Source organism: Colletotrichum fructicola (assembly GCF_000319635.2).
Source record: "Colletotrichum fructicola Nara gc5 chromosome Unknown KSG_Nara_v1_contig05, whole genome shotgun sequence".
NCBI classification, from domain to species: domain Eukaryota; kingdom Fungi; phylum Ascomycota; class Sordariomycetes; order Glomerellales; family Glomerellaceae; genus Colletotrichum; species Colletotrichum fructicola.
Genome location: NW_027094055.1, coordinates 3,366,496 through 3,391,881, shown reverse-complemented (window position 1 = coordinate 3,391,881; position 25,386 = coordinate 3,366,496). Strand labels below are relative to the sequence as shown.

Sequence of the window (25,386 nt, the reverse complement as noted above, 5' to 3'; positions counted from 1 at the left end):
AGTTGCCGTTTTGTGACCCCATTGAAGCATTTTTTGCATCCTTCGGAAAGTTCTACTAGGCTCTCACTTCTCCGGTTTCCACAATCTACAGGCAAGCCTTGTCTTCGCAAAGCCTGCGGTAGCAACTCATCTCTTCTACCCTCGCTTTGTCCCAAAACGAGCAGAAAACTGTATGTCACACCGCTATCTTTCCATTTCGATGAGAACGGTTGTTTTCACTGTGCTGGAGCGACTAACTTTCCTGTGGTCATTTACTCTGCGTCACTTTCGTCGTCATCCGTGGTCTTCGCTCGTCGTGTGGCGACGCGACCATCGTCTTCGGCAGAAATTATCAAGTACACAGGAGATACAGTGGCGCAGACACAGGGAAATAGGGTGGACTCTTTTTGCTTTTTTCTTTTGATTTCTTTCTTGCTCTTGCTTTTCCCCTGTTTTGGAGACACAGTAGCCACCAAGAATTGACACTAACACTTTCTCCAGGCTGAACTCACTATGGCCACGGGAAATCAAAACATGGCCTACCAGCCTGCAGGAAGGCTTAGGTTCGATGACCAGTACCCCTCAAGACCGCGACGACAGTTGGTTTGGGTCAGACATCCTACGCCCAAGAAAATGCAAACGAAGAAGCACCTGACAGATATGATTGATCCCGAGACGGGCGAACACAAGGCCTGGACTGACAACACATTGCCTGGTCAAGTGGAGATCTCGGAATGGGACATCGGCAAGCCTGATGCGGATATCTACCCCAAGGCAATTCAAGTCATGAGCCTCGGATACTACATCCCGAAAGCCCACAAGCCGGAGCAAAACAACTTCACGTCCGGCAATGCCATTCAAAGGACCCTCGCAGGATCTTGCTTCAGAGTTGGACTGCCTTTGGCTTCCGGCGCTCCGACCACCAGCTCTAGCAGAGCTGCAAGGGAAAAGAAGGTCTCAAGACATCGCACATATAACCTGGTGTTGGTGGGTACAGGGGTCGACGGTGCCCCTCCTGTCGGTTACAATATTCCTGGTGGCAGATCACAGATTTTCTTCCACCCCGAGTGGCTTGAAGGCGTCAACTTGAGTAACGTATCAGACACAGTCAGCGATCACGCGATTCAGAACGCTTGGAATGTTGGCTATGCTGTCTTGACTGCCAAAATGCCAAATCCATCAATAGCAACTTAACCAAGGAGACCGGTACCCACGGCAGCGGACAACAACGGAAGTCAGCAGCGTATGTCAGCAGCGACGATACCGACGACAGCAGTGATGATACCGATGACAGCGATGACAACGACGACGGTGGCGACAGCAGCGACGACGATGGCGACAGCAGCGGACGGCAGCGGACGAAACCAGCGGTCGACAACGGCGACACCAGCGACAGCAGCTGCAACAACGGCGAGCCTGTTGCCACAATTTCGCCAACAGATGAGAACGAGGCTCTTCTCCAATTGGACAAGATGATGGCCACTATCAACTCCGCCGAGACCCAGAAACAGAAGACAGCCGCTGCCGCAAGGGTGGCTCAATGGCTTGCACGCATAGGAACGTCGACGTCGAGCCCTCTTCATCAGCGGTATCAGCCTATCATGGACCTCACGCGCGCTGAGACAATCATCTCCATGTCCCAGGCGGAGTCTGCTCTCTCCCAGATTCAAGTAAGATTTCCTTTCAAGCTTGAAAATGTTGTATTTACTAACTCAAATCTTCCAGACTATTTGGCCACGCACTTTCGAGCATCCCAAGGCCGCAATCCTCGACGCTAAGTTCATTCGGAACCTCTCTTTCATTTTGTGCAGCTCCGAAAACGACGTTTCTATTGATCACAACGAATTGGGGAATGTGCTTTGCGTCCTTGTGGAAATGCTTCCAGCCGGGGACATGCCAACCAGCGAAGACGTCCAAAGAGCTCAGGACTTGCTCCGCCGTCTTTACCTGAACAATAAACCCCCGGCCAGCACCCGCTTATCGTCAAACTCGAAGTTGCATGCCAACAATGACAACAGCAGAAATAACGATGTTTTTGGTGCTCGCATGGACATGGAGGAAGACATCTACAGCCCTTGATTGAGCTGTCTGATGTGATTGGACAAGCGGAAGTTGCCAGCACCAGTCTTTTGGATGGACTTGGTATGGACGTAACTGCATGACGGCTGTTTGGCTCACCCTCGACTTTTCGACGGAGGCTTTTCAGTGGGCTCATCTCACGGCATGATCGACAAGACGGCGATTGCTCTATTCCTCGACCACGCAGGAAAGGGTTTCGTTGAGTCGAACATGACTTACGTCACAATTGGTCAAGTTCATTAGTAGACAGTGCAATACAAAAGATCACCTTCATGTCATACGCGGATTGTTTCCTCCGAATTTGAATTCTCAATTCATAACCTGCCCTAATCCAGGTACTGTGAAGCGACCAGAAGAAGGCCCATGGAAAAGACTGCATAATCTCAACACAGACGCACATAAGAGTATCCAACCGCTATCCCCCATTTGCTGCATCCTAGCATATGCCAGTCCCTGAGTTTCTATTTGTCAAATAGGGCCCAAGCGCTGATCGATTAGCATCCGGCGTAGATTGCTTATTTCACAGGTTAGTATCATGTCAGGTGAATAGCAAGAGTAGGACCCGGGGAAGTTTACATTGAGCGAAGAGGGCTGCAAAAAAATCATTAGCATAGAGTATACAGCGATGGAATCGAGAGACTTACTGTAAGTGTCAGCATGGTTGAGGTTTTGCGAAGCGCTGAGAGAGCGAACGAAGTTGTATCCGTAACCGCCGTCTGTTGTGTTGGTCAGTGATATTCTCAGGTATGCGAAAGCCGAGGTGGACGCGACTGCCAGGTAGCCAATAACCTGAGCCATGGGCAAATCAAATAAACGAAAGCAACTTACAGTCAGAAGTGCCTCTAATCTGGGTAAGGTGAGTCATCTCGTGCAAGCTATGTCATGGTTAGCCTCAGTTCTCTCCTCGACCCCAAACCTCAACACCACCACTCCAACATCGGGATGAGTTGTCTTACATCCTGCGAAGATGTTAGTATGTTAAAACAAGCGCAAAGAGGGCTGTTTACGTGGTCTGTTGGTCTTGGGCATGACAAGTGCTAGATGCCGCGGTCATCGTGAAGAAGAGAGGGCAGTTAACCATGTAGCTTTGGGACGGCCTGGGTTGATGGTCAGCATCTCCACCAACGCATGTCGGGATCAAGGTGGAACCGACAGTGTGTAGGCGATGACACCGTTGGAGCAGGCAGGGTAAACGTCAGTGCAGTATTGGCGGGAAACACCAGAGGTGGTGCTGCCGCACTCGCTGGCAATTCTGGAGAAGACGGTGGCGACGGTGTTGCGAGTAGCGGTGCTGATGGTGTGTGGGTTAGCGACGAGAATGCTTCGAATCTTCTTCAGAACAAAACTCACGTGGAAGACTTGAAGTACTCAGTCATGCGAGCAGCAGGGCCAGAGGCAGCGGCCGAGGAGGCGGCGACGGCGAGGGAGCGGCAACGGCTAATGGCGTTAACCTAGGAAGGACAATGTCAGCTGGGCTCCGGAGTCCGAACAGAACAGCCAATGCGATCCTAGCTGGATGAAAACAGAAAGTGGACAATAGATGTTGCTGCAATCATTTTGATGGACGATAGCAGACAGGATGTAGCTCATGTCCGACACGAAGCCGGATCGAAACGGAGATCACTCGGGCGGGACCCACAGTAGCGGTGCGGCGGGTGCCGGTGCAGTCGGACTGAACGACCGTGCGCTTGGCCAAAAAGCGGGCGCGGACGGCAGCGGCCTCCTCGCCGTTGACAGCAGTGTGAACACTGTTGCTGGAGAAGGGGATGGTGCCAGCCAGCTCGGTGGAGTCGGCCTCGGCGTAAGAGAAGGCACCGGAGCTGACGATGTCAATCTCGCCAGCGGTGCTGAGGTCGTGGAGCTCGGCAGCATCGAACTCGACCTCGACGGACTCGCCGGCGCCGATGACCTGGAAAGCTTCCTCGGTCAAGCCGGAGGTGGCCATCAGGAGACGGACACCATCGAACTCAACCTTGTTACCTGGGTGGAGGATATTAGCACTCGGCTCCGTTCCGGTTGGGCACGACATAATTACCAGAAGCGAAAACCTCGACCTTCTCGACAGGGGCAGTGTCAAGAATGGTGCCGGTCTTGAAGAGCTTGAGGGCTGAGTCACCAGTGTTGGTGAGGACGGCCTTGACACCGGAGTTGCCAACGGTCTCGAGCTTGACGTCGAGAGGGGAGGTGTCGCGCTTGGCTATGTCAACGGACACGGCGCTGGCGAGCGTGGCCAGGAGGGAAACTCCGAGAGAGAACTTCATTGCGGAGACAGGAACCAAGAGGCAAGATCAGAGACTATGAGAAGGTATGAGTTGATGGTGAGACAGGAGAAGAGCCGTGAAGTCGCCGCTTCGATACCGGCCGCTTTATACTAAATACCCTCCTCTCAATCGATGCTGATGTTGACATATATCTCATAGACTTGGTAACAGACATGCATATTGAAGGGCCTCGATGCTTGAGCTAGCGAGAAAAAGGAAGACGAAGCAGCGCCCAGTCTGCCTAGACGGCCTTGGGATGAAAACATGGAAGGTAGGTTGGACAGGGCAGACCGTTGCCAAGGGGTAGCTAATATCAAGACGGATGGTCGTTAAGATTTGCTGCAGCTGCTGATCACATTGGGACGACAAGATCTCAACCTTGCAGATAACACCTCGAGTATTGTCCATCGCAGCCCCGCACGGAATGCCCCCGGAGCCTCTGCCGAAGGGGTCATGCTATCGTGGGCCGTTCTAAGGTAGTCACACGAACAGGACGAACAAGTCTGGTATCTTTATTAATATCACGCAAACGCATTGACAATGTCGTCTTACCCGTACTCAAGAAGACCTGTTGTACATTAGGCAAACAGTTCCTACCAAAAGAAAGCCTCAGTTATTGAGAAAGCGCACGAAATCGCCATGTCGCCATGATTTGGGGGGCTCGGGCGGCACTGTTCAGGACTCTGTACGGGCCACGCCGCCGGAGAAGGATAGACTTTTGCGCTCAGTCGAGACCGCAGAGACCAGGGGTTCATCACATTTCGGCAGTCCAGCCATGTTGCTACGACCCAATGGGAGTATCAAGCAAGTTTAACCGAACCTAGCGATCATTGATGCCGAGAATCGATGCATAGCATCAGCTGCCAATGAGACATTGCCAATTGTTGGATGCCAAGGGGTTGCCAAGTGCACAAGACGGAGACTAGCTCAAGGATGGAAGGAGGTAAATAAGCATGAAACGCCTCTCGCTTCCGCCAGCGTCCATCGAGTTTTCTTGGTCAACTTCACGAAAGGCAGTGTCGGGTTGTTTGCATCTTGAGAAGCATGGTTCGTAAAGTGGTCTGAGTGATAAGGCAGTGAGGGCATCGCGTGTCGTCGAAAGATAGGAAAGCTATGGCTAAGCGAGATCGCGTCAGCGTTGCATTGGGCCTGAGAGGTTGGTAGCCAAAATAGGGAGCTGTGAGCCGAGTGGCCAAGGTGGGAAAGGACTTAGCCGGAAAGGTATCAGCTTGTCTGCAGCAGTTGACCAGGGCCCAAATCCGGTGAAAACCTCATGTTGTCACCGTTGATATCTCGGCCCAAGGCGAACACGATGACATTCAGACCACCAAAGCTCGAGCAGCCCACAATGTTGATTTTCCCACCACTCGAGCTGAAATGACAAAACGACCTTCCTTCTTCAGCACGGCTATTGAGCTGCGAGAAAGCGGAGGGGCAGGCATACCGAGGCAAATTAGTCTCTCGGCATCGCAATACGTATCCGATTAAGATAGTGCACCTCATTTCTTATTGTCTCTTGGCAATAAATGCCTCCACACGGAATTGTCCTCTCCCCGCAGTAAGTTCCCTTGCCCAGGCCGCCAAGCTCAACAACACCAAGACTTTCCAAGACTCTTGGATGCTTAACGCCTGGACAAGAGTTTTCGTTGCCGTGTTTCCGTATTCTTCGTGACGTCGAGATTCGCTCTTGGGATTTGCGCATCGGCACAAATATCAAAAGAAGCAGGTCTTTCTAGTCGTTGTCTTGTGCTTCCAACAGCTCTGACTATTTTGATCGCGTGGTGTGACGCGATATCGTGATATGGTTGAATCCTGCCAATTGATGAACTGATTACTGAGATAAGTAAGCGCCGAAATTCCTCTACATAGACGTGGGCGAATTTTGGGTTGCAAACTAGTATTGGTGTCAGCCACTTGCAGGAAATAGTGTGCACATTTTCTGGCTCGACTCAACGACCTTCCTAAATCGATCATTCTAGAATCTCTATAATCAACGATGCCTGGAAGCAATACATTATCGCTCGCTGCTGCGATGTCATGTTTGAGACGGATCCCATGATTACCTGTGCAGATACAAGGCTTTGACCGGACGATTCCAGCCGAGCGTTAGGATCTGTAGATGGTTCAGAACCTATCAAGTACACATCACGTTGGGAAGAGACTCGTCGACATGAATGCCCCAAAATTGTTGCTTTGATTCGTGGGTGACTGGGAGCACGCCTACGCAGCTACGAAATGATTTTACAGTATATGCCATCTTAACCCGCAAGCCCATCATAACCCCAAACGCCTGCTGAACCCGTTGTCCGCTTATCATCGATGATGCGAAAGATATCGCCCAGGTCAACTCTTTATCCAAACTCTTCTTTGCCCTACTTCGGGATTCTAAAAGGGTGTGCCTCTGTGTTGAACACAAAATCGTCCAAGCTTATCAGCTCGTGAGGCGAGAAAATGAGATAGAAATATTTTAATGTCTCCGCAAGCCAGAAGCTCTAAAAAGGAGATTAGCATCATACCAGAGAGTTCAAGGTAGCTAAACCGCTTTGAAAGAATGAGACAAACCTCCATGGAATCTATCTTGTGAGTTTTGTCGGGAGGGACTGTCACATCCGCAATCGCTGAGTTGGCGTGTTCCGTCCCAGTCGCTTTGATGATAGACTGGAACATACGCCATGCAATATCTTGCAAGTCTTGCTTTCCGGTCATCCTGTAGAGGAGGAACACACTCTCAATGGCCTCGGGCCGCAGAATATATCTGGGATCCCGAGCATTCCTGAATCCCTTTTTCAACCTTTTGTCGCCGTCTTGCTCCCACTTCTTCTCATCCCACGGGCATTTCTCTTTCACCGAGAAACACCCAATCAGACCGAAGATTTCTGGCATGATGCCTGTCGGCATCGCGTCATAGGCCCAGGCACACCCGCGAGCAACACGATCTCCCAGGTCGACGTGATCATCTATGGAGAAGAGCTTCCCGCCCAGACCCAGCATTCCGCCAACAAAGCAGGACAGATGCTGACCGTCGGCAACATGATCGATTTTGTCGGAGTGCACGTAAACCTCCCCTGCGAAAAGTATGTTGGCGTCCTCCGATTCTGGCATCATCGGCCGGAAGAGGATGTGCTGTTCCACAATCGTCATGGCACCGATGTACATCTTCTCGTATGCTTTGTCCAAGCCCCCCATGAGAGCGTACATTTTCGGCAAATACTCATACAGAGAATCCGCAAGTGCGCCCAGAGAAAATCCGTCAGAGTCGACGCGTTCGTTCTGGAAGTCGATCATCTTCGGCCACATCCCGGGAAGCTTCGACTTGAACTGAGTGCGTTCGAGGAAGCGAGTGATGCGGTTTACTGCATCAAAGTACTTCATATCTCCCGTAAGCTGCGACAATCGAGTAAACTCGAGAGACAGGGAACAGGGAGAAGCCGATGGATCGTGAGTACCCGCAAGTTGAGTTCCCTTAGTGGCGTCTTCGAAATTCAGCCAGAATCCCGGGATGCGATTGGGCGTATCAAAGCCCATGTACAGCATATCCCCAAGTTCCCTAGCCTTTTCCAAGAGAGCAATCTCCCCACTCAAGTCGTACGCACTAAGAAGGCCGCCCAAATGACGGATCGTGGTTTCGAACATATTCGCGCTCTTCTCCGCCGTCTTCGCCCAATCCATTTGGACCGCAACCTCAGCCGCAGCGTAGAACTCCTCTTTGAAGCCCATGATCCACAAAGTGTCTAGCGAGTCCACGAGTGTCGCCGCCCATCCTCCAAATGTATCTTTCGCTCCCGCAGTCACCGGTTCGAGCTCGTCCCGCGTCCACGCATAACGCTTATAGCTATCGTAGCTCTTCTTGAAGACGTCTCGGACGGCCTTCTGACGCTTCGGTGCCTCTGGGTGTGGGTTCGCGACGCCGAAATCATTCTGAATTCGGGGAAGCTTGAGTGGGTTGCCTGTTGGTAGACGCGCCAAGGGGGTCGACACGGGATGGAATTGTCGGGCGGCCGTCCAGTTGAACGAGCTCGGTCTGAACTGAATATTGTGCTGCACCGGTCTTGGCGCTTTCTTGGGCGCAGATAGCCAGTATGGGTTGTAGATGAGTAGAATTAGGATGAATGTGGTCGCGACGACGAGAAGCAGCCGCGGCGGCCGGCGAGGAAGGATCATGGCGCTGTCGGATGGCACTTTGGACCAGGTGAACAGCTTTGAGATGAGATGTCCATCTCGGAACAGCGACCGAACGGGAACATCGGTAGAAATGTAGTCGGCCAAAGTTGGCGCATCTGTCAGAGGACAGGGATATGTGAAAGCTTGAGGGTATCATGCGAGAGAGCATTGAAGGTAGCATCTATTATTGGCTCATTGGCGAGTGCGGAGCAGTGATTGTTCGGTGCGACGGGCGCTAAAAGCCTGGCGGCGGGCAGATGGGCGGCTGCCGATTGAGTGTGACTAACAGATTGATGAGTATATTGCTATCAAATATGTTAAGGTCGGCTTCCCTCGACCCCAGCGTCAATTAACTTAATTTCGACGCCGCCCCCTTGCGCCCTCCCCTGCGTTCAATATCCTCAGCCCAAGTTGAACCAACAAACTGTTTGTACAGTGCGTAAGAAGTTCCACAATAGTGAAAACAAGGCCACTTGTTCACCTTGGCAAGAAGCACATCTGTTGGTTTGTTCCGAGAGCTGGAATCCTGAGAGCTTGATCTGTTACGCTGGTTGGCGGGGTGGCGGGTTCCAGCAAGGCTCAACGGGTGATCAAGAACGCAAAGGATTATGGGCCTAACTCGCCTCGCACAGCTCTGCGCAATAAACCCACTGTTCTTTAGATGAGAGGGATTGGTCCGTAAGCGCGCGTCAGTCTCAGTCGAGCCTGTCAATCGGGCTCGGTTTCTAGCCGATGAAGAGACTTTTGTCTTCGCAATGGATTACGCAGATCGATGCCATGGGTGATCCCGAACATGTGGTGTTGCAAGATGGTAGTATGCCGAGGGGTGCGGCGCAAGCAGCCGGTTTGTTGTTTGTTAAGACGAAACCTTACAAAGAGGTTTGGCCGATCTTGTTTCGGATACAAACTCAAATTCAGTGCGGTCTCCTCATGCCTCGACTGTCAAAACTCCTTACTGGTTCCCGGTGGTGGTGCACAGATCCCATCGGAATTGCCCGCACTCTGGTTCTTCCAGATGAAGAAATCGGTTCGCGCATCGCGCAAAGTCAAGATGAGCTGAACACCAGTTCACCAGAAATTGCACATGATTTGGAGGATTTGTATGCAAACCCCACACACCTTCTCTTCAACAACGTTAAATCTTGTTCTGCGGTAAATAAGTCACTAAGTAATGTAGGTCACATCGGCATAAGGTTGAGAAAAATGTTATTCGTGTTTGTAAGTAAAGCCAATTCTTTAGACAATTTTTTCCAACACGGAATTTTGAGGCTTCCTGAAGTTGGCTTGACCTATTCGTCTGTGATGAGAGCCAAAATTTGAATACCCGACAGGCCATAGAGCGCTGCGATGTTTGTGGATACCCAGGGTGCCTCATCAGTGGGTTCAAGGACGTACGCCTCATCAATACGAGTGCTCGTCCAAGGCACATTGGGTCCAAAGTCGCGGAATGAATCTCCATTTTCGAATTCCTCCAGTGCACGCTTGGCCAGGTCAGGTCTACTCAATTCTCTGGCTGCAAAGGCCGTTAAGCGAGAATGGCCTTGACGAAGTTGAAGTTGCCCCCAACTAGATTGTCCAAATCGAGCCTCCTGTTCTGCTGCGCTGGCGCTAAAGAAAGCACAGTAATCCAGCCAAGCTGCTCTGAATCCAGATGCCTTGGCTTGCTTGGGGAACAGCTGAAAGATCTCTGCAGCGACCTCGAACAACCCAAACATAGCGCTCAGATGGCTAACTTTCACAACTCCTTTGTTTTTAGGATCAACCAATGGAGGAGTGATGTTTCCGGTTGCCGGATCGTACGTCACATTGCCAGTGACAAAACCATTCGTCAGCCTACCAATACCTTCGATAGACGCAAAGAGCTTCGTCTTGGCCTCGATCCATCTTGGTCCGAGACGCTCGTACTCGATAAGCCAAGATGCAGCCAGCGCGGCCCAATCCGTGCCGAGACTGATTTCAACACCACGTGGATCTGGTTTGTAGGTTTCCCGGTCTTTACGAACCTTGCGATAAGGATCCAAGGTCAGGAAGTTTTGATCCGTCTCTAGCGTCTCTTCAAGAAGCTCTCCGACGCGTTCGTCACCGCCCGAAAGAAAGTAGAAGAAGCGGCGATAAAGCGCGTTGGATATCCGAGCCTGTTTGCAGCTATCACTCCAATGCTGTACGCCATGTCGTGTTCCAAGGCCTTTGTATGGCCCTGAATGATACACGTCTACCTCTCCAGTATGGCGCGTGAGGGCCTCTGCCATATTGAACACGTCCGGTCGTCCGGACCTCAGAAAGAACAGCCATAACCATAGGTCTGGCGAAAGTTCTGAATTATCCCACGCATATCCACCAACATCGTAACGCCACGTATGGCGATCAGCATCATACGTGTGCATGATGTCTCCGTGGTCCCAGAAGCCGTACCATCGACGCTGTTTGACCTGCTCTTTATAAAATCCGAACAGAAAATCGAGTCTTTTATCAACGTCAACCAAACTCTTGGCCGCTGGTTGAGATCTTGGAGACCAGTATTTGCCAAAGGCCCCGCTTGCGTGAATGGCTTCTGGGTCAGCGAACAGTTTTGGGGGATCCCGGACATATCTGGCTAAATCTTCAAAATCTTTCGCTTCTGGTGTTGACTCGGTCGCGAAGAAGAAAAGTTCGTTTGTACGGGAAACTCCAAACGGCGATCCAAGCTCCGGCTCCCAGTCCTCATACGTGATCTTCAGCGCGTCGAGCTGGTCGTCAAAACCCTCTTGTCCTAATCCGTCATGGTAGGGACGCATGTCCATTGGCCCGGCTTTCGGGTCGTAAAGCCAGAGTGTCAATCCGGCTGTATCTTGAGAAGATCCAAGACCGCGCACATCGATTCCAGTTGGGTACCGCTCCCAGAAATGTCTAGATCCAACCGCGAGCCCGCCCCTACTGGCACCACCGACGTAGACCAAGCCTCCTGCCTTTGTCCCGCTGGCTGTCTTGATCCATGGATGGCCTTCCTTCAGTCGCTTCTCAACTTTGAAGCCGTCTGAGGAAAGCTGGTGCAGGCTGTAATCGTTCCAAGTAGGAACCCATCGGAGAGAAGCCTGCGGCAGCTCAGGATTCCATGAATCAGGGTGTGGAAGAGGTTTCCCCTGGACTTGGGCGAGTCTCGCATCCTTCACTGGGTCTTTCCATAGCCCCGTAATACCTTGGGCGCTTTCGCCAAGTGTGCCTCCTGACGCGCCGGCAAAACGAACGTGACGGTCGAAAGGGGCCTCGCGTGCTAGGGGAACTTTCAACCGGATCCCGATGCCTCGGATGAAGTCGTTATTGGTCCCATCATACGTGATCGTGTGAACAACTCGAATAGCTTCAGATTTGAAGTATAGATAAAATCGCAGTCTGAAGGGGATCCAGTCCAGGTGTGAAGCCGTCTTGGCCGAAGTGCTTCGTGAAACTTCGGAGTGCACTCCGCTTACAGCTATGACAGCACGAATTGGCCCAGCCTGCTCTAGCTCTACTTTGTCGATCTGGCAGTTGAAACGATGATATAGAATGGACGGATCCGGGGTTTCGGGGTCACTGATCCCAGTTTGAGAAAGTAGGACGAGGTGGCCGTCGGTCCCCACGGTGTCGCCTTTGGCGTTGAGAATGTCCCTGATTATTGTGGTGCCCGACTTTGGGAAAACAACTGTGATCTTTCCAGTCGATATTTTGATACTCTCGGAAGTTTCGTTGACGTCAATAGTAGCAGGACGGCTAGTCGCGTGGGAGTCATCGCGTTCGGCTTTAACATCATAAGCGCCCTCTACCTCAATCGTCTTGGGTATGGCATGGCTAGTCCATTTGATCGTCCCGTCAGGCCAATAAGCGATCGGCCAAGTTTGCATGGAAATCGACTTGCCACTTTCTGAAGTGCAAGAAAATACGGCATTCTTGGCATTGCAAGCACCTGCACGCCAAGGCACAGCGAAGGTGACCCCTGAGGCTGTCGGCGGTGTCTGTCCGAGCCACCGGACTCTCGTTTTTCGGGATGATGCCATCGTGAATGTCGGCAATAAGAGGGTTGGCCGGAAAGCTCTGTGCGGACAAACGCCTCTGACTGGCTGCAAGGTTCCGAATTGGGAAACTGCCAAATCGAGTGCCCAGCGGAAATAAGAAGCCAGCAGACGGGTTGCGGATGGCTCCGAGTCGCCAAGCCTTTTGAACGCGAAGAAGAAAGGAAAACCACGGTTAATATGCAGAATCAAGGTAGAATTGATGTTGTCATTCGGAGGATTATGGCGCGTTTGAGAGGGGTTTCGTCGGCTAAAGTCCAGCCCGGGCCGCGCAGGACATGCAGCCGGAGCGGAGCCGGACAAAGTGGAGCTCACCGATAGCTCTTATCGCTCCGGCCTAGCCCCCGGCTCCCGAGGTCCGGAACGGCCAATGACTGGCTAGACGTCATATGACGTGCTATTGTGTGATCAACTCAACCGTTCAGTTGCACAATTTAGCGTGCCATCGACCTATTTGCCTAAAGTTAAAAGCTTTTATGGTTAATATCTCGTGGGTCTTCCATCATTTCGGTAGCCAATGCCCCGAGACTGGCAGCGAATGTCGGAGCCTGACCGGTCGATTTCCAGTTCAAAAAAGGATGCAAGATTTGCTTGAAGTCTTTCAAAAGTATTACAGTTTTTTGTCTTGCCATAAAAATATGGTGTCCATTGGCATTGATTCGAAAAAGGAGCCAGACGTCGTTTCGACGGGCATTCCTGATCTAAAGGTCCCGACGGATGACCTCGCGGAACCGTCTGTTCAACAAGAAACCTACACGAGTTGGGGATTTGTTCGTAATAAAAGACAAAAAGATGACCCAGACGCTATTGCTACTGTGCGTAGTGTCTTTGACAACCCGGATCTGGCCCAGTTCTACCACCCCAAACCAGAATACGAGAATTATCGTGCTTTTGACCCAAATGAAAGATGGACGCACAGAGAAGAGCAAGCTGTTCGCCGCGAGGTATTCAAAACCGTACACTGAAAAGTTCGTCTTGTTCTCTAACAATGAAAGGTCGATATACGCATCTTCATCTGGGTTTTGGTCATGTTCTTCGCCCTCGACATCGATCGTGGAAACCTTGGACTCGCCACAGCAGACGGTCTCGTTGACGACCTCGGCATCAACACGAACGACTATAACAACGCGCAAAACATGTATCGCGTCGGATTCCTGATTGCCGAGCTTCCTTCACAAATGATTGGAAAGAAAATTGGCACAGACCGCTGGATCCCGACGCAAATCATCCTTTGGAGTATTGCATCCGGCGGCCAGTTCTTCATGACCAATCGCGCGACATTCTTCGCCTGCCGATTTTTCATCGGCCTAGCTATGGGAGGCTACATCCCAGATGCACTGTTGTATCTTTCATATTTCTACAAGAGCAGCGAGATGCCTATGAGGCTGGCCATCTTCTGGTTCGTCAACTCAATGTCCTCGGTCGTCGCCTCCTTCATCGCCTACGGGGTTTTTAACCTTCGAGGCGTCGGAGGTCGCGAGGGCTGGCGAAGGTTGTTTCTCATAGAGGCCATAATCAGCGTCACGATTGGTTTCTTGAGCTTTCTCTTCATGGTACCTGGACCTACCCAAACAAAAAGCTGGTGGAAACCGACCGGATATTTTACCGAGCGCGAAGAAAGGATCATTGTCAACCGTGTCCTGCGAGACGATCCCTCGAAGGCCGACATGCACAACAGAGAGGGAATTGCGCCTGCTATGCTATGCAAGAGTCTGAAGGATTATGACTTGTGGCCGATCTATGCCATCGGAATCCTGTTCCAAATGCCCGGGGATCCTCCCGGCCAGTATTTGAACCTTTCTCTCAAAGCTATTGGCTACGATCGTTTTACTACGACCCTTCTCAATATCCCAGTGACAGTCGCCGCTAGCTGCACCATGTTGGTAAGTCCTGTCAATCCCACACACTTTACTGACTCTTGTATAGTGACTAAGACAATATTTACAACAGGGCATCACCTTCCTGACGGAATATTTCGTAAGTACACTCCCATTTTTCCAGCTCCCACTTAGCTAACATCACCAGCACCAAATATCTCTCTTCGGTCTGATCTCGCAACTTTGGTCTTTGCCGTTCTTAGTTGTCATCTATACCTCAGCACAACGTCTCTCAAATTGGTCTCTTTACGCCGTATTATTCATGATGCTCGCCTCCCCTTCGGTACATGCAGCTCAGGTGAGCTGGTGTTCTCGTATTAGTAACTCGGTGCGCACACGGGCAGTCAGCGCCGCGGTCTACAACATCACGGTGCAGCTCTCGGGCATAGCATCGTCAAACATTTACCGAAAGGATGACAACCCGCCGTGGTACCCAAGAGGCAACCAAAATCTCATTGCGATCAATGTTGCAGTCATTGTCTTGTATGTCCTAACGAAAGCATACTATGTTTGGAGGAACAAACAGAAGGAGCGACAATGGAATGCCATGTCAATCGAGGAGCAGCAGCAGTATCTCATCGACAACGCCGATCGGGGAAACAAGCGGTTAGATTTCAGATTTGATTGCTAAAAACGTTCAGCGACATGTGCTGTCTTTAATAGAATATACACTGTATGTGTGCATGGTGGTTCTCTACCTGCCAAGACCAATCTAAAGCCAAATCAAATGCTCATGACAGGTAGATATCATTACTCAATATTTAAACTACACAATCATTACAAGTTCAAAGATCTCAGATGAGCCTGGATAGTCTTCAGGGCGTTCTCAAACACATCCAACGCCCACTTTGGCTTGGTCAAGTAGACACCAGCGGCCACAGCACCAACTCCAAACACCCAAGGCAACGTCTTTCGCAGACCCACGAAGATAGCCAGCTTGAAGAAGCGGTTCTGCCTCGTTCTCACACGATCAAGGTGCTCCTGTCTCTTGTTCGCCACGGGAAATGCAACTCCCTCTGGGACTTCTTTGCCAAGAAAACTGCACAGCGGCTCCCAGCCCTCCTTGAGATTGAACTCCAATAGCCTCTCTTTCGGCACCGCAGCACGCACCTCAGCGTAATGTCTCTTGTACCTCTCCTTGGCGATAGCTCTCATCTCGTTGACGTTGTGTACCCCGTAGAATCCGAGAAGGATCTTTCTCAAGGTCTGTCCACCCGCCAATCCCCAGCGGGGGCCAAGGTAGTCAATGATAAGATCCGCGCGCCAACCCCACGTCGTCTTGAAGATGGCCTCATCCATGCTCTGGAACCAGCTGTCCACGTCCCGCTCGACAAGGATGACCTTCGCTTCCGGGTACGCCTGAATGAGCTGCACGGCAAAGAAGGAGCCCATGTCGGTGACGGCTTCGTATTTACCGAAGAGCGAATCCCAGCTTTCGCGGGGAAAGGGCGCGCCGGTGTAAGTTGGCAGGGTGGGGAAGGTCGAGTCTGCGGCGGCGGAGAAGAGAGTCCACTCGCGGGGGGAGGAGATAGCCTGGATGCCGTGGTGAACACCGTCGTAGCCCAGGATTGTGAGGGCTTGCGTGATGGATGCAGAACCTGCCATGATTGTCAGCCAAAGTAGCTTGAGTGGTACATGGAAACGAAATCTTGGACCTACCCGTCCTTGTCATGCCCAGTGAGAGCACCTTCATCTCTTTCGGCTGCGGAGCCGGCGCATCAGATTTGGTTGCCATGATCGGCAAGGGTTTGATGTGACGTTTGCGAAAACCTTCGAACGCAAGAGACTGACTGGAATGGCTCGGAATAGCGGCACACTCGGGCGCTTTAAGGGACTGCGGTTTACGACAAGCCAAATGGGGGACGAGTGCCGGTGGGATTTTGAATCATTTCAATCAGAATTCCATGGGGAATTCCGGAAACCGCTATCTTTCAGCACTTTCTCGGGTTGAGCACGTGGACAAGCGAAAGGTGATGGCTTCGAGTTGCAGGGGGAGCTCAGAGCCGGGAGCCCTTGTCTTGCAGCTACGAGTCATGTTCGATTGTTCGTGAACCTCTCACTCCAGACCCTGGATTGTGGAGTTTTCTGATAGAACCCCATTTTCAAGGACACCCCTGACTCTATGGTTCCCTGCAGTTCCTGGAGGTGAGAGTTCATCGGGAGGTGGGAGACAGCGAGGAAACACCAAAGTTGAGATGGAAGCATCTACAAACGTCGGGAGCCTCCGACATTTACGAATGACACGATTCATGAGAAATGTTACTATAGCGAAAGTAGCTACTTCGAAGAGTGCTATCACGACCGACCTGAACAATCACCTATCCAGGTTCATGACAGCTAACATTCACCAGGAGGTCACTGTGAAATAGGTCGCTTTGAGAGTCTGTCTCAACTCACACTTGTTTCATCTCAAACAAAAGATTTTTCTTGTGACTTATAATTTGAATAAAAACACGCACTTAAAAACTGACACAAGAGTAAGACATAGTAACAAAGCAAGACGCTACCGAATGCGGAAGAAAACCCAGTCCTAAGCCCCAAACTCCCATCTCATGCAAATCTCAACAATTTTATGAAGACTCCTGAACCAGGAGCTTGCTCTTGCCTGCCAAATCCGCAGCAAGCTGTCTCATGGGGATATTGGCCATGATATCAAACACACTGACCTCCACCGCCACCTCCTTCGCAATCCAGTTGCGCACCTCAACCGCAACCAGACTGTCAACACCGTACGCGCTAAGGGGCTTGCCGGCATCGACATCATCCTCGGGCATCATCATCAACTTGGCCAAGCGCTGCACCAGCGCAGAAGTAATCAGGTGCACAGCCTCGTCGTCCACCTTTCCGCAGCGTGAAAGCTCGTCACGCAGGGAGATGGCAGCCCCGCCGGCAGCACCAGCACCGGCAGCCGTCTTGCGAAGGCCGGCGAAGCGCTGGTCCTGGATCCAGTACCAGGCGTCGTCATGTTCGTTGAAGGGCAGACCGCACATGACCTGGGGCGGGTGGGCGTCGGTGCCCTCCAAGGCGGTAGCCATGAGGCCGTGAAGGTCGCTCTTGTGCATGACCTTGAGACCCATGGCCTTGACGTGATCGACGTACTCGTCGTGCTCGGCGACGAAGCCGACACTGAGCAGGTAGCCGATGTCGATTGTCATGGCGCGCAGACCCCGACTGCGGCGGTAGGAGGCGAAGTAGTCCTGGAAGATGTTGCCGCAGCCGTAGTTGCCCTGTCCGCGGTGACCCATGACACCGGCCAGAGAGCTGAGCATGACGAAGAAGTCGAGGTCACGAGGGAGCAGCTCGTGGAGGTTCCAGGTGCCGTGGACCTTGGGGCCGACGGTGGTTCGGACATGGTCCGCCGTCATCTTGTCAAAGAGGGTATCCTGCGACTGTGTTAGTCAACTATGACGATACGAAGAGTTGAGGTGTACTTACACGAAGGACCATGGCACCGGTAACGCATCCCTTGATTTCAGGAACGTTCTTAGACTTGAGGTCGGCCAGAACCTGCTGAAGAGCAGCCTTGTTACCAACATCGCAGTCGTAAGCGTAGGTGTTGGCCTCGTAAGTGCGCTGGAGCTCAGAAGCGAAGGCCTTGTTCTCCTCACTGCTGGCAGCAGAACGAGAGAGAAGGACCAAGTGCTTGGCACCCTTCTCGGCCAACCAGCGGCCAATCTCCTTGCAAATACCACCAACACCGGAGACGACGTAGGTAGCATCAGCTTGGATGTCAACGCGAGGAGTGCGAGGCACAGCAGGAACCATGTCCGCATCGTCAACGCGCACAACGACCTTGCCCATGTGCTTACCCGCCTGCATGTAGCGGAAAGCCTTCTCAACCTCAGCCATGGTGAAGAGCTGGATAGGGGCAATGGGCTTGACAGAGCCGTTGTGGATGAGCTTGGCAGTATCCTCCCAGAGAGCAACAGCACGGGGTGTGGGGTTGTTCTCAAAGTCGAGGAGGTTGACACCAATGTAGCTCTTGTTGTCGAGGAAGGGCTTCATGTCGAGACCGGTGTTGGCGAAGAGATCAGCCTTGCCAATCTCAAGGAAACGTCCAAACTTGGCCAGGCAATGCCAAGAGAGACGAAGAGCCTCGCCGGCGAGGGAATTGAGGACAACATCCACACCCTGGTTGTTCGTAGCGCGCATGATGGCCTTAGCGAAGCTGGTGTCACGACTGCTGAAGATGTGGTCCTCAGGGATGCCGTACTGCTCCATGATGAGCTGCTTCTTTTCCTCAGGGCCAACGGTAGCGAAGATTTCAGCTCCCTTCTGCTGGGCGATCATGATGGCAGCCTGACCGACACCTCCGGCGGCGGCGTGGATCAGGATCTTCTCGCCCTTGCAGAGCACACCAGCAGTGACGAGAGAGTAGTAGGCTGTCAGGAAGATGAGAGGCATGGAAGCAGCCTCTTCAAAGCTCATGTGCTCAGGGACGGGAATGGCACCCTTAGCAGGGAAGCGAACGTAAGTGGCGAAAGTGTCGCAGGAAGCCGTCATGACACGGTCACCAGCCTTGAAGTCGGTGACAGCAGATCCAACGCGGGTGACAACGCCGGAGGCATCGACACCAAGCTTGTTCTCAGCAAGGTTGCCGAGGGCAACGAGAACATCCTTGAAGTTGAGACCGACGGCCTTGACCTCGATCTCGATCCAGTCTTCAGGCATGGGCTGATAGTAAGTCTCATCCTCCTCCCATCGGAAGGTGTCGAGGAGACCAGGGGTCTTGATGGTAAGCTTGAGAGGACGTCCACAGCCCTTGAAAGAAACAAGCTCAGGCTGTCCCTTGGCCTCATACTTGCGCAGGGAGCCATCAACCTTGAGAGTTCTTTCGACACGGGGAACGTAGACGAGGCTCTCACGAGCGGCATACTCGCCATCGAAACCGTCGCCTCGGGCATGCTCGAAGGCAACCTTGAGGACGTTCTTGGCAGCGTTCTCGACGGTGATCTTATCAGTAGTCTCAAGATCGAGGGTAGCAAGGCGGACACCGGCGTCTTCGTTGCGAATGGCTCTGGCGAGACCGACCATCAGAGACTTCATCGGGTCGGGACAGTCCATGGCTGCGCCACCAGTGATCCAGAGAGTTCCAGAAGAGCTCAAGATGACTTGGCGAAGCTTCTCCCAGTTCTCATCGGTGAGGGTTGCAAGAATAGGGCTCTCCCACTCAGCGAGGGACAGGCAGTACTTTCCGGAGACTTGCTCCTCGGAGATGGTGTTCCACTGGGCAACCGAGATGTTCTGACCGGCACTGGCGAATTGAGACTGGATCGCTCCGGCAAGTTTGTCAGAGCTCTCGGAGCCAGTGCTGATGACAACGAACTCAGAAGGACCAGCGACCTCCTTGGCAGGCTTGGTGGAGATGATCAGGGAGACTGGCTCCTTGGAAGCCTCACGGTCACCGCGGATGTCAACATCAACACCGGAGAATCCAGCCAGCTTGAGAGCGGTCTGCCACTCGTCAACATCAAGAAGAGGACCTCCCTTGCGGTGGTCCTCCTCTCCAAGCCACCATCCTGGCAAAGGACCCATGATGAAGCCGGAGAAAATGCGCTTGATGGTAACCTCAGACAGAACGAGGCGACCACCAGGCTTGAGCAGAGACTTGCAGTGATCAAGAGTCTCCTGGATGCTCTTGGTGGCGTGTAGAACATTGGCGCAAACAATGAGGTCGTACGTCTCATGGGTAAAGCCTTGGTCGGTGGGCTCGTTCTCAATGTTCAGGGTAGTGAACTCCATGATGGAGGCATCGGTAGAGAAACGGTCGGCAGCCTTGGCGAGGAAACCGGGAGAGATATCTGTGAAAGTGTACTTGGACGCCTTGGAAGACCCGTCGGCATTGCGAAGACGCTCAAGAACGTGGTATGTAGTACCACCCGTGCCGGCACCGATCTCCAGGATCTTCAGTCCAGGGCTCTTGTCGGCGATGAGACCAACGTACTCGGCAACGTTGGTGTTGAAGCTGGTACCGAAGGCGCCGCGGTAGAACGTATAGAGGAGGTCGCCCTCAGTCATGACCTGGAGGGGCTCGACCTCGTGGGAGAAGATGCGTCCCAAGTTCTGACCGATGCGGTCCACCATCTGGACGGTAATATCACCACTGTCAGAGAGGACGATTCTCTTGCGACAAGCCTCCATCTCAGCTTCAACCTCGGCCTCGTTCTCCGACAGAGGAGGGAACTGCTTAATGGTATCGTGCATCCACTCGACGTAGAGCTTCCAAAATCCGTCCTGGGGAACGTGTGCCTTGCCCTCTTCGCTCTCCAGCCATGCGAGGCAGCGGTAGATGTAGACCAAGCAGACATACTCAAGCTTGTCCAGCACAGAGTCGTCGTCCTTGCTCTTGAGCGTGCGCTTGTAGACGAGCTCCTTGATCTGAGCAGGCTCAAGAAGATCGGCATCCTCGTGCCAGTACTGACCAAAGCAGGAAGCCCTGGTCTCCTGGGATTGAGACGCCTCTCCCTCGCCGACTGACGCCAAAGAGACACCATCCATGATGATCATGGGCTCCGACTGGTCCTCGGAGATGGTGATGGAAGACTTCCAGGTGGTGTAGCTGGTCTTCTGGGCAGTGGAGCAACCATGCAGCTTGGTTCCGGGTACGGAAGAAAGCTTGGCGGACACGAAGATGCGGTCGAAGGAGAAAGGAACAACGGCCTCGCTGAGGGACTGATCCTCTCCGCTGATGGAAGGGAACAGCAGGTGAAGGACGGAGTCGAGAGTAGCCGGGTGGACGACGGAAGGGTACTCGAAGCCCTTGGGCATGACGGCCTTGGTGTCAGGAACGCTAATAACACCGTAGCTGGAGTTGGGACCGGCGAACAGCTCAGTCATGTTGCGGAAAGTCGGGCCGTACTGCATGCCAATGGTCTCGACGGTGTCGTAGAGAAAGCTACGGGCAGGCTTCTGGCAGATCTCCTTGGCGTCGGCGAAGGACTTGGCGTAGCGCTCGTTCTCAAGGGCCAGCTCGCGCTGCATGGCGGGGGACAAAGAAGACTTGTAAGTAACAGAGACCAGACCGCGGGCGTGGACCGTCCACTCCTTGATCTCCTCGGACCAAGAGGAGACGGCGAACTCGTTGAGAGTGGCAGAAGGACCGGCCTTGGTTCCAGTGCGTCGAGGGTGCAGCTGAATCATGACCTCGATACCCTTGTCGGTGTCAGGCACTCTGAGAGCAGTGTCGATGGCAACATCGCGGAGTTCGTATCCGAAGACCTCCTCTTCAGCGTGCTCTTCAGCAAGCTGGCGAGCCGCCTCAATCGCCATGACCACGATACCAGCACCAGGGTAGAGAATGTCACCCTGCACCTTGTGCTCGCGGATCCAGGGGTTCTCATTGCAACGAAGGAAGTTGCGCCAGGTAGGATCGGGAGTACCGGGGATGCGGTAACCGAGAAGATCGGTACGGGGCTTCTCCCTGAGTCTGTACTCGCGGCTGAGGTACGACTCGTCCCAGAAGGCACGTGTGTGGTTCCAGGCATAAGGAGGAAGATCGACCAGCATGTTGGGGCTGTCGCTGATTTCGTTGACTCTGTTGACATCAACGACACATCCCTTGGCCCAGAGCTGACCAGCGGCTTCCAGAGCAGTCTGGACACCGTCAAACTTGCGTCTGAGAACGGTGGCATAAGACAAGTCAGAGAAGCGGTCCTCGGTAGCGAAGGTGTCAAGGAGGTAGCTTCTCAGGGCAGAGTGAGGGCCAAGCTCGAGGAAGACGCTGGCGAAAGCCGATCTGTCGTGAGACTTGGTCTTGCCCTGGGTGTGGTGCAACAGCGAGCGAACGGCGCCGACGAAGTTGACGGGGGAGACCAAGTTGTCAACCCAGTAAGAGGGCTTCATCTGCTCCGGCTCAACGACCTCGCCCGTAACGGAAGAGAAGAGAGGAATATCAGAGGAGCTGTGAGGAATGCCGGCGAGAGCAGACTCGTAGGCTTGTCTGGCAGCTTCCATGTGGAAAGAGTGGTAGGCAACGTCAATACCCAGACGCGTGCAAGGAATCTGAGCCTCCTTCAGGACCTCCTGAAGTTCGTCTATGGCAGTGCCATCACCAGACACAGTGCACGACTTGGGACTGTTGAAGCAGCCCACGATAGCCTTGCCATTTTTGAGAGACTCGAGATGCTCGGTGATGCTCTCGGCACTAGCAGAAACAGCCAACATGCCACCCTCCTGGGAGACAGTCTTGGAAACCTGACCTCTCAACCAGGCAATCTTGACGGCGGCCTCATGGTCAATGTAGCCAGCGCAGTACGCAGCAGCGATCTCACCACTGGAATGACCAACGACAGCAACAGGCAAAACTCCCCAAGATTTCATGAGGTCAACAAGCGCAACCTGCAAAGCAGTGCAGGCGGGCTGACTGTAGTCAGCGAAACGCAGGTTGCACTCGGCCTCGGGGCGGCTGAGCTCCTCAGTCAGGTTCCATGTGCAGCCAAGGGCCTTCAGTGCGGTTTCGGAGCGGAGCATGCTGTCGCGGAACACCTTGTAGACGGACAGACCCTTGCCCATCTTGAAGTACTGGGCACCTTGGCCGGTGAAGACAAAGGCGACACGGGGAACAGTGGAGTTTGAAGAGCGGATGACGGCGGGGATGGTGTCCAAGTTCTCCTGTAGAGTGGCAACGTCGGAGGCAATGGCGAAAGACTTCCACGGCAGAGCGGTTCTCTTGGAAGCCATGGTGTAAGCGAGGTCGTTCATGTAGGTGGATGATGTTGAAGTCTTCGTCTCGAGATATTCACTGAGACGCTCGACGTTGCGCTTGACACCTTCTTGGTCGTTGGAAGAAAGGACAATGAGCTTGGAAGTGGGCTCTGTCTCGCTGGTGGTGCTTCCGGTACCGTCGTCAGAGGTGGAAGACTTGGGTAGGAGAGGGCGAGAGACGGTGGCGTGACGTCCGGGGAGACCATGGCGGAAGAGGTAAGAAGCAGCGTCCTCGAGAATAACGTGAGCGTTGGCACCTCCAAATCCGAAGGAGTTGACGCTAGCTCTGCGAGGGCCAGTGCTGGGCCAGACAGTCAGAGTCTGGGGGATCTTGACCTTATCAGGAAGCTCGATCTGGGGGTTAAGTTCCTCGAACCTGTGACTTTGGTTAGATTGCGTCCGAGTTCCTTTGTTATCGGAGACTTACCAAAGGTTCTGGGGAATGAGACCCCTCTCGATGGCGAGAGCGGCCTTGATGACACCGGCGACACCAGCAGCACCCTCCAAGTGTCCGATATTGGTCTTGACTGAACCCACATAGAGCTCAGACTTGCGGCCGGGCTGGTCGCCGATGGTGTTCAGGATGGCGCGCGCCTCCAACGGGTCACCTGCCTGGGTACCGGTGCCGTGGGCCTCGACATAGCCCGTCTCCGCCGGATCAACGCCAGCGTTGCGATACGCCGTGCGGATAAGAGCCTGCTGGGCCTCGCTGTTGGGCAGAGAGATACCAGGTGTCCTGCCGTCCTCGTTGGCTGCCGACGCCAACACGACGGCACGGACGGTGTCGCCGTCGCGGAGGGCGGCGTCGAGGGGCTTCAGGATGGTGACGCCGAAACCCTCACCACGGGCGAAACCGTTGGCGTTGGCGTCCCACATCTTGGACTTTCCCTCGGGGGAGAGAATCTTGGCGGCTCCGAGGAGAATGGACATGTCGGGGCCGAACATGAGGTTGGCGCCGGCGACGACACTCTGTAGTCAAGGTGTCAGTGAATACATGATGCACGATCTTGATGCCAACTTACCATTTCCGCCTCTCCGGTCCGAATACTCTGGCAAGCCAGGTGGAAGGCTGTCAAACTTGACGAGCAAGCAGTATCGATAGTCATAGAAGGTCCTCTCAGGTTGTAGAACCATGACAGGCGATTTGAGGCCAGGGAGGAAGACAGTCCAGTAGCGTCTAAGCTATGTCAGTTTTCACTCTTCATACAATAGATATGGATGTCTCACGGTAGATGGATGGCCCCTCGTTATCACGGGCTTGCAGGTTAGGAAAGTCACCGGTAAAGGTACCGATGTAGCACGAAGTTTGTGTTCCTGAGACATCTTCCAGTCTCAGTCCAGCTGCGAAGATGTCAGCGCAAGATCATATGTATCGAGTCTTTTGCTCGGAATACCATTCTCGAAGCCTTCGTAGGTGGCTTCCAAAAGCATGCGATGTGTGGGGTCCATGGCCTTGGCCTCTTTGGGTGTGACGGAGAAGAATGGGGCGTCAAAGACCTTGAAGTCTTGCTTGAGGAAGTGTGCGTGCCTGGCAAAAGCGATGAGTATAGTGTTGCGTGACCTGCATTGCTGACGGAAGCCACTCACCTGGGCTGGATGCTGCCCAGCCTCTCGGGGTCGGGGTGGTAGAAGCCGTCAACATTGTAGCGGTCCTTGGGGATCTCGGAACGTGCAGAGCGCGCATCAACGAGCATCTGCCAGAACTTCTCCGGGTCAGAAGCATCGCCGGGAGCTCTCAGGCCAATACCGATGATGGCAATCGGCTGGCTGGTGGGGTCGGCCTGACCAGTGGCCTCTTGGATGAAAGGCATGATGAATGGTTGATTGTGAGGGAAAGAGAAGGACTATTACAAACGAAGACGACTATTGGGTATCTTTGGGGGTGTTGGGAAGGGCAGCGTGGGAGGCAAGGTGGCTAGAGAAGGTCCAAAGACGAGGAAACAGATTTTGAAGGGCATATGGGCAAGATATCTTCTCATCAACATCTCTGCGTGCTCAACTCGGAGCTTTCCGCGCGATTGATCCATCAGATTCCGTGTGCTAAAGATCTTGACCCCCATGTCCTGATAACGGCTCAAGTTTCCAAAACGCGACATCTTCTCCAGAGATCCGGCTCCCGCTGCTCCATCAAAATCAACGGGTTCAAGTGGCAATCCAATGCGAGCAGATTTTCCAAGCACGTTCTACGAAAATGAGCAGCTCTCCTATGGGGGCCTGCGTCGTAGCGGTGACAGACCGACACACCGGAGTAACTCCCGGACTCTTGGCGATACCCGTTCCACAGCCCGATCGGTCAGGGTC

General features: G+C 53.2%; 7 protein-coding genes across 7 annotated transcripts; 2 read left to right on the top strand and 5 right to left on the bottom strand.

Annotated features, from left to right (window-relative positions):
* Window positions 1-513: 513 nt before the first annotated feature.
* Window positions 514-2,058, top strand: CGGC5_v009636 (uncharacterized protein; the record flags this gene model as incomplete). The annotated part of the gene is made up of 3 exons (XM_032023861.2): window positions 514-1,119; window positions 1,179-1,649; window positions 1,705-2,058. The coding sequence occupies 3 exons, from the start codon at window positions 514-516 to the stop codon at window positions 2,056-2,058; spliced, it is 1,431 nt and encodes a 476-aa protein (XP_031879435.2).
* Window positions 2,059-2,552: 494 nt separating this feature from the next.
* CGGC5_v009635 (Neutral protease 2-like protein) lies at window positions 2,553-4,319 on the bottom strand (the record flags this gene model as incomplete). The annotated part of the gene is made up of 9 exons (XM_066152197.1): window positions 2,553-2,572; window positions 2,635-2,649; window positions 2,703-2,774; window positions 2,887-2,933; window positions 3,066-3,155; window positions 3,212-3,349; window positions 3,409-3,509; window positions 3,698-4,038; window positions 4,094-4,319. The coding sequence occupies 9 exons, from the start codon at window positions 4,317-4,319 to the stop codon at window positions 2,553-2,555; spliced, it is 1,050 nt and encodes a 349-aa protein (XP_066008359.1).
* Window positions 4,320-6,691: 2,372 nt separating this feature from the next.
* Window positions 6,692-8,480, bottom strand: MNS1-3 (Mannosyl-oligosaccharide 1,2-alpha-mannosidase MNS1; the record flags this gene model as incomplete). The annotated part of the gene is made up of 2 exons (XM_032023859.1): window positions 6,692-6,811; window positions 6,882-8,480. 2 exons carry the CDS (start codon window positions 8,478-8,480, stop codon window positions 6,692-6,694), a joined length of 1,719 nt encoding a protein of 572 aa, XP_031879496.1.
* A 1,289-nt stretch (window positions 8,481-9,769) lies between these two features.
* Window positions 9,770-12,490, bottom strand: yetA-0 (Uncharacterized protein; the record flags this gene model as incomplete). The annotated part of the gene is made up of 1 exon (XM_032023858.1): window positions 9,770-12,490. One exon carries the CDS (start codon window positions 12,488-12,490, stop codon window positions 9,770-9,772), a length of 2,721 nt encoding a protein of 906 aa, XP_031879495.1.
* A 653-nt stretch (window positions 12,491-13,143) lies between these two features.
* CGGC5_v009632 (putative transporter) lies at window positions 13,144-15,013 on the top strand (the record flags this gene model as incomplete). The annotated part of the gene is made up of 4 exons (XM_032023857.1): window positions 13,144-13,449; window positions 13,501-14,388; window positions 14,456-14,482; window positions 14,531-15,013. 4 exons carry the CDS (start codon window positions 13,144-13,146, stop codon window positions 15,011-15,013), a joined length of 1,704 nt encoding a protein of 567 aa, XP_031879494.1.
* Window positions 15,014-15,159: 146 nt separating this feature from the next.
* CGGC5_v009631 (uncharacterized protein) lies at window positions 15,160-16,117 on the bottom strand (the record flags this gene model as incomplete). Its single annotated transcript, XM_032023856.1, has 2 exons — window positions 15,160-15,980; window positions 16,042-16,117. 2 exons carry the CDS (start codon window positions 16,115-16,117, stop codon window positions 15,160-15,162), a joined length of 897 nt encoding a protein of 298 aa, XP_031879493.1.
* An 835-nt stretch (window positions 16,118-16,952) lies between these two features.
* alt5-0 (Highly reducing polyketide synthase alt5) lies at window positions 16,953-24,896 on the bottom strand (the record flags this gene model as incomplete). Its single annotated transcript, XM_032023855.1, has 7 exons — window positions 16,953-17,765; window positions 17,818-23,461; window positions 23,513-24,054; window positions 24,108-24,262; window positions 24,313-24,426; window positions 24,480-24,613; window positions 24,673-24,896. The coding sequence occupies 7 exons, from the start codon at window positions 24,894-24,896 to the stop codon at window positions 16,953-16,955; spliced, it is 7,626 nt and encodes a 2,541-aa protein (XP_031879492.1).
* Between the last annotated feature and the right edge of the window lie 490 nt (window positions 24,897-25,386).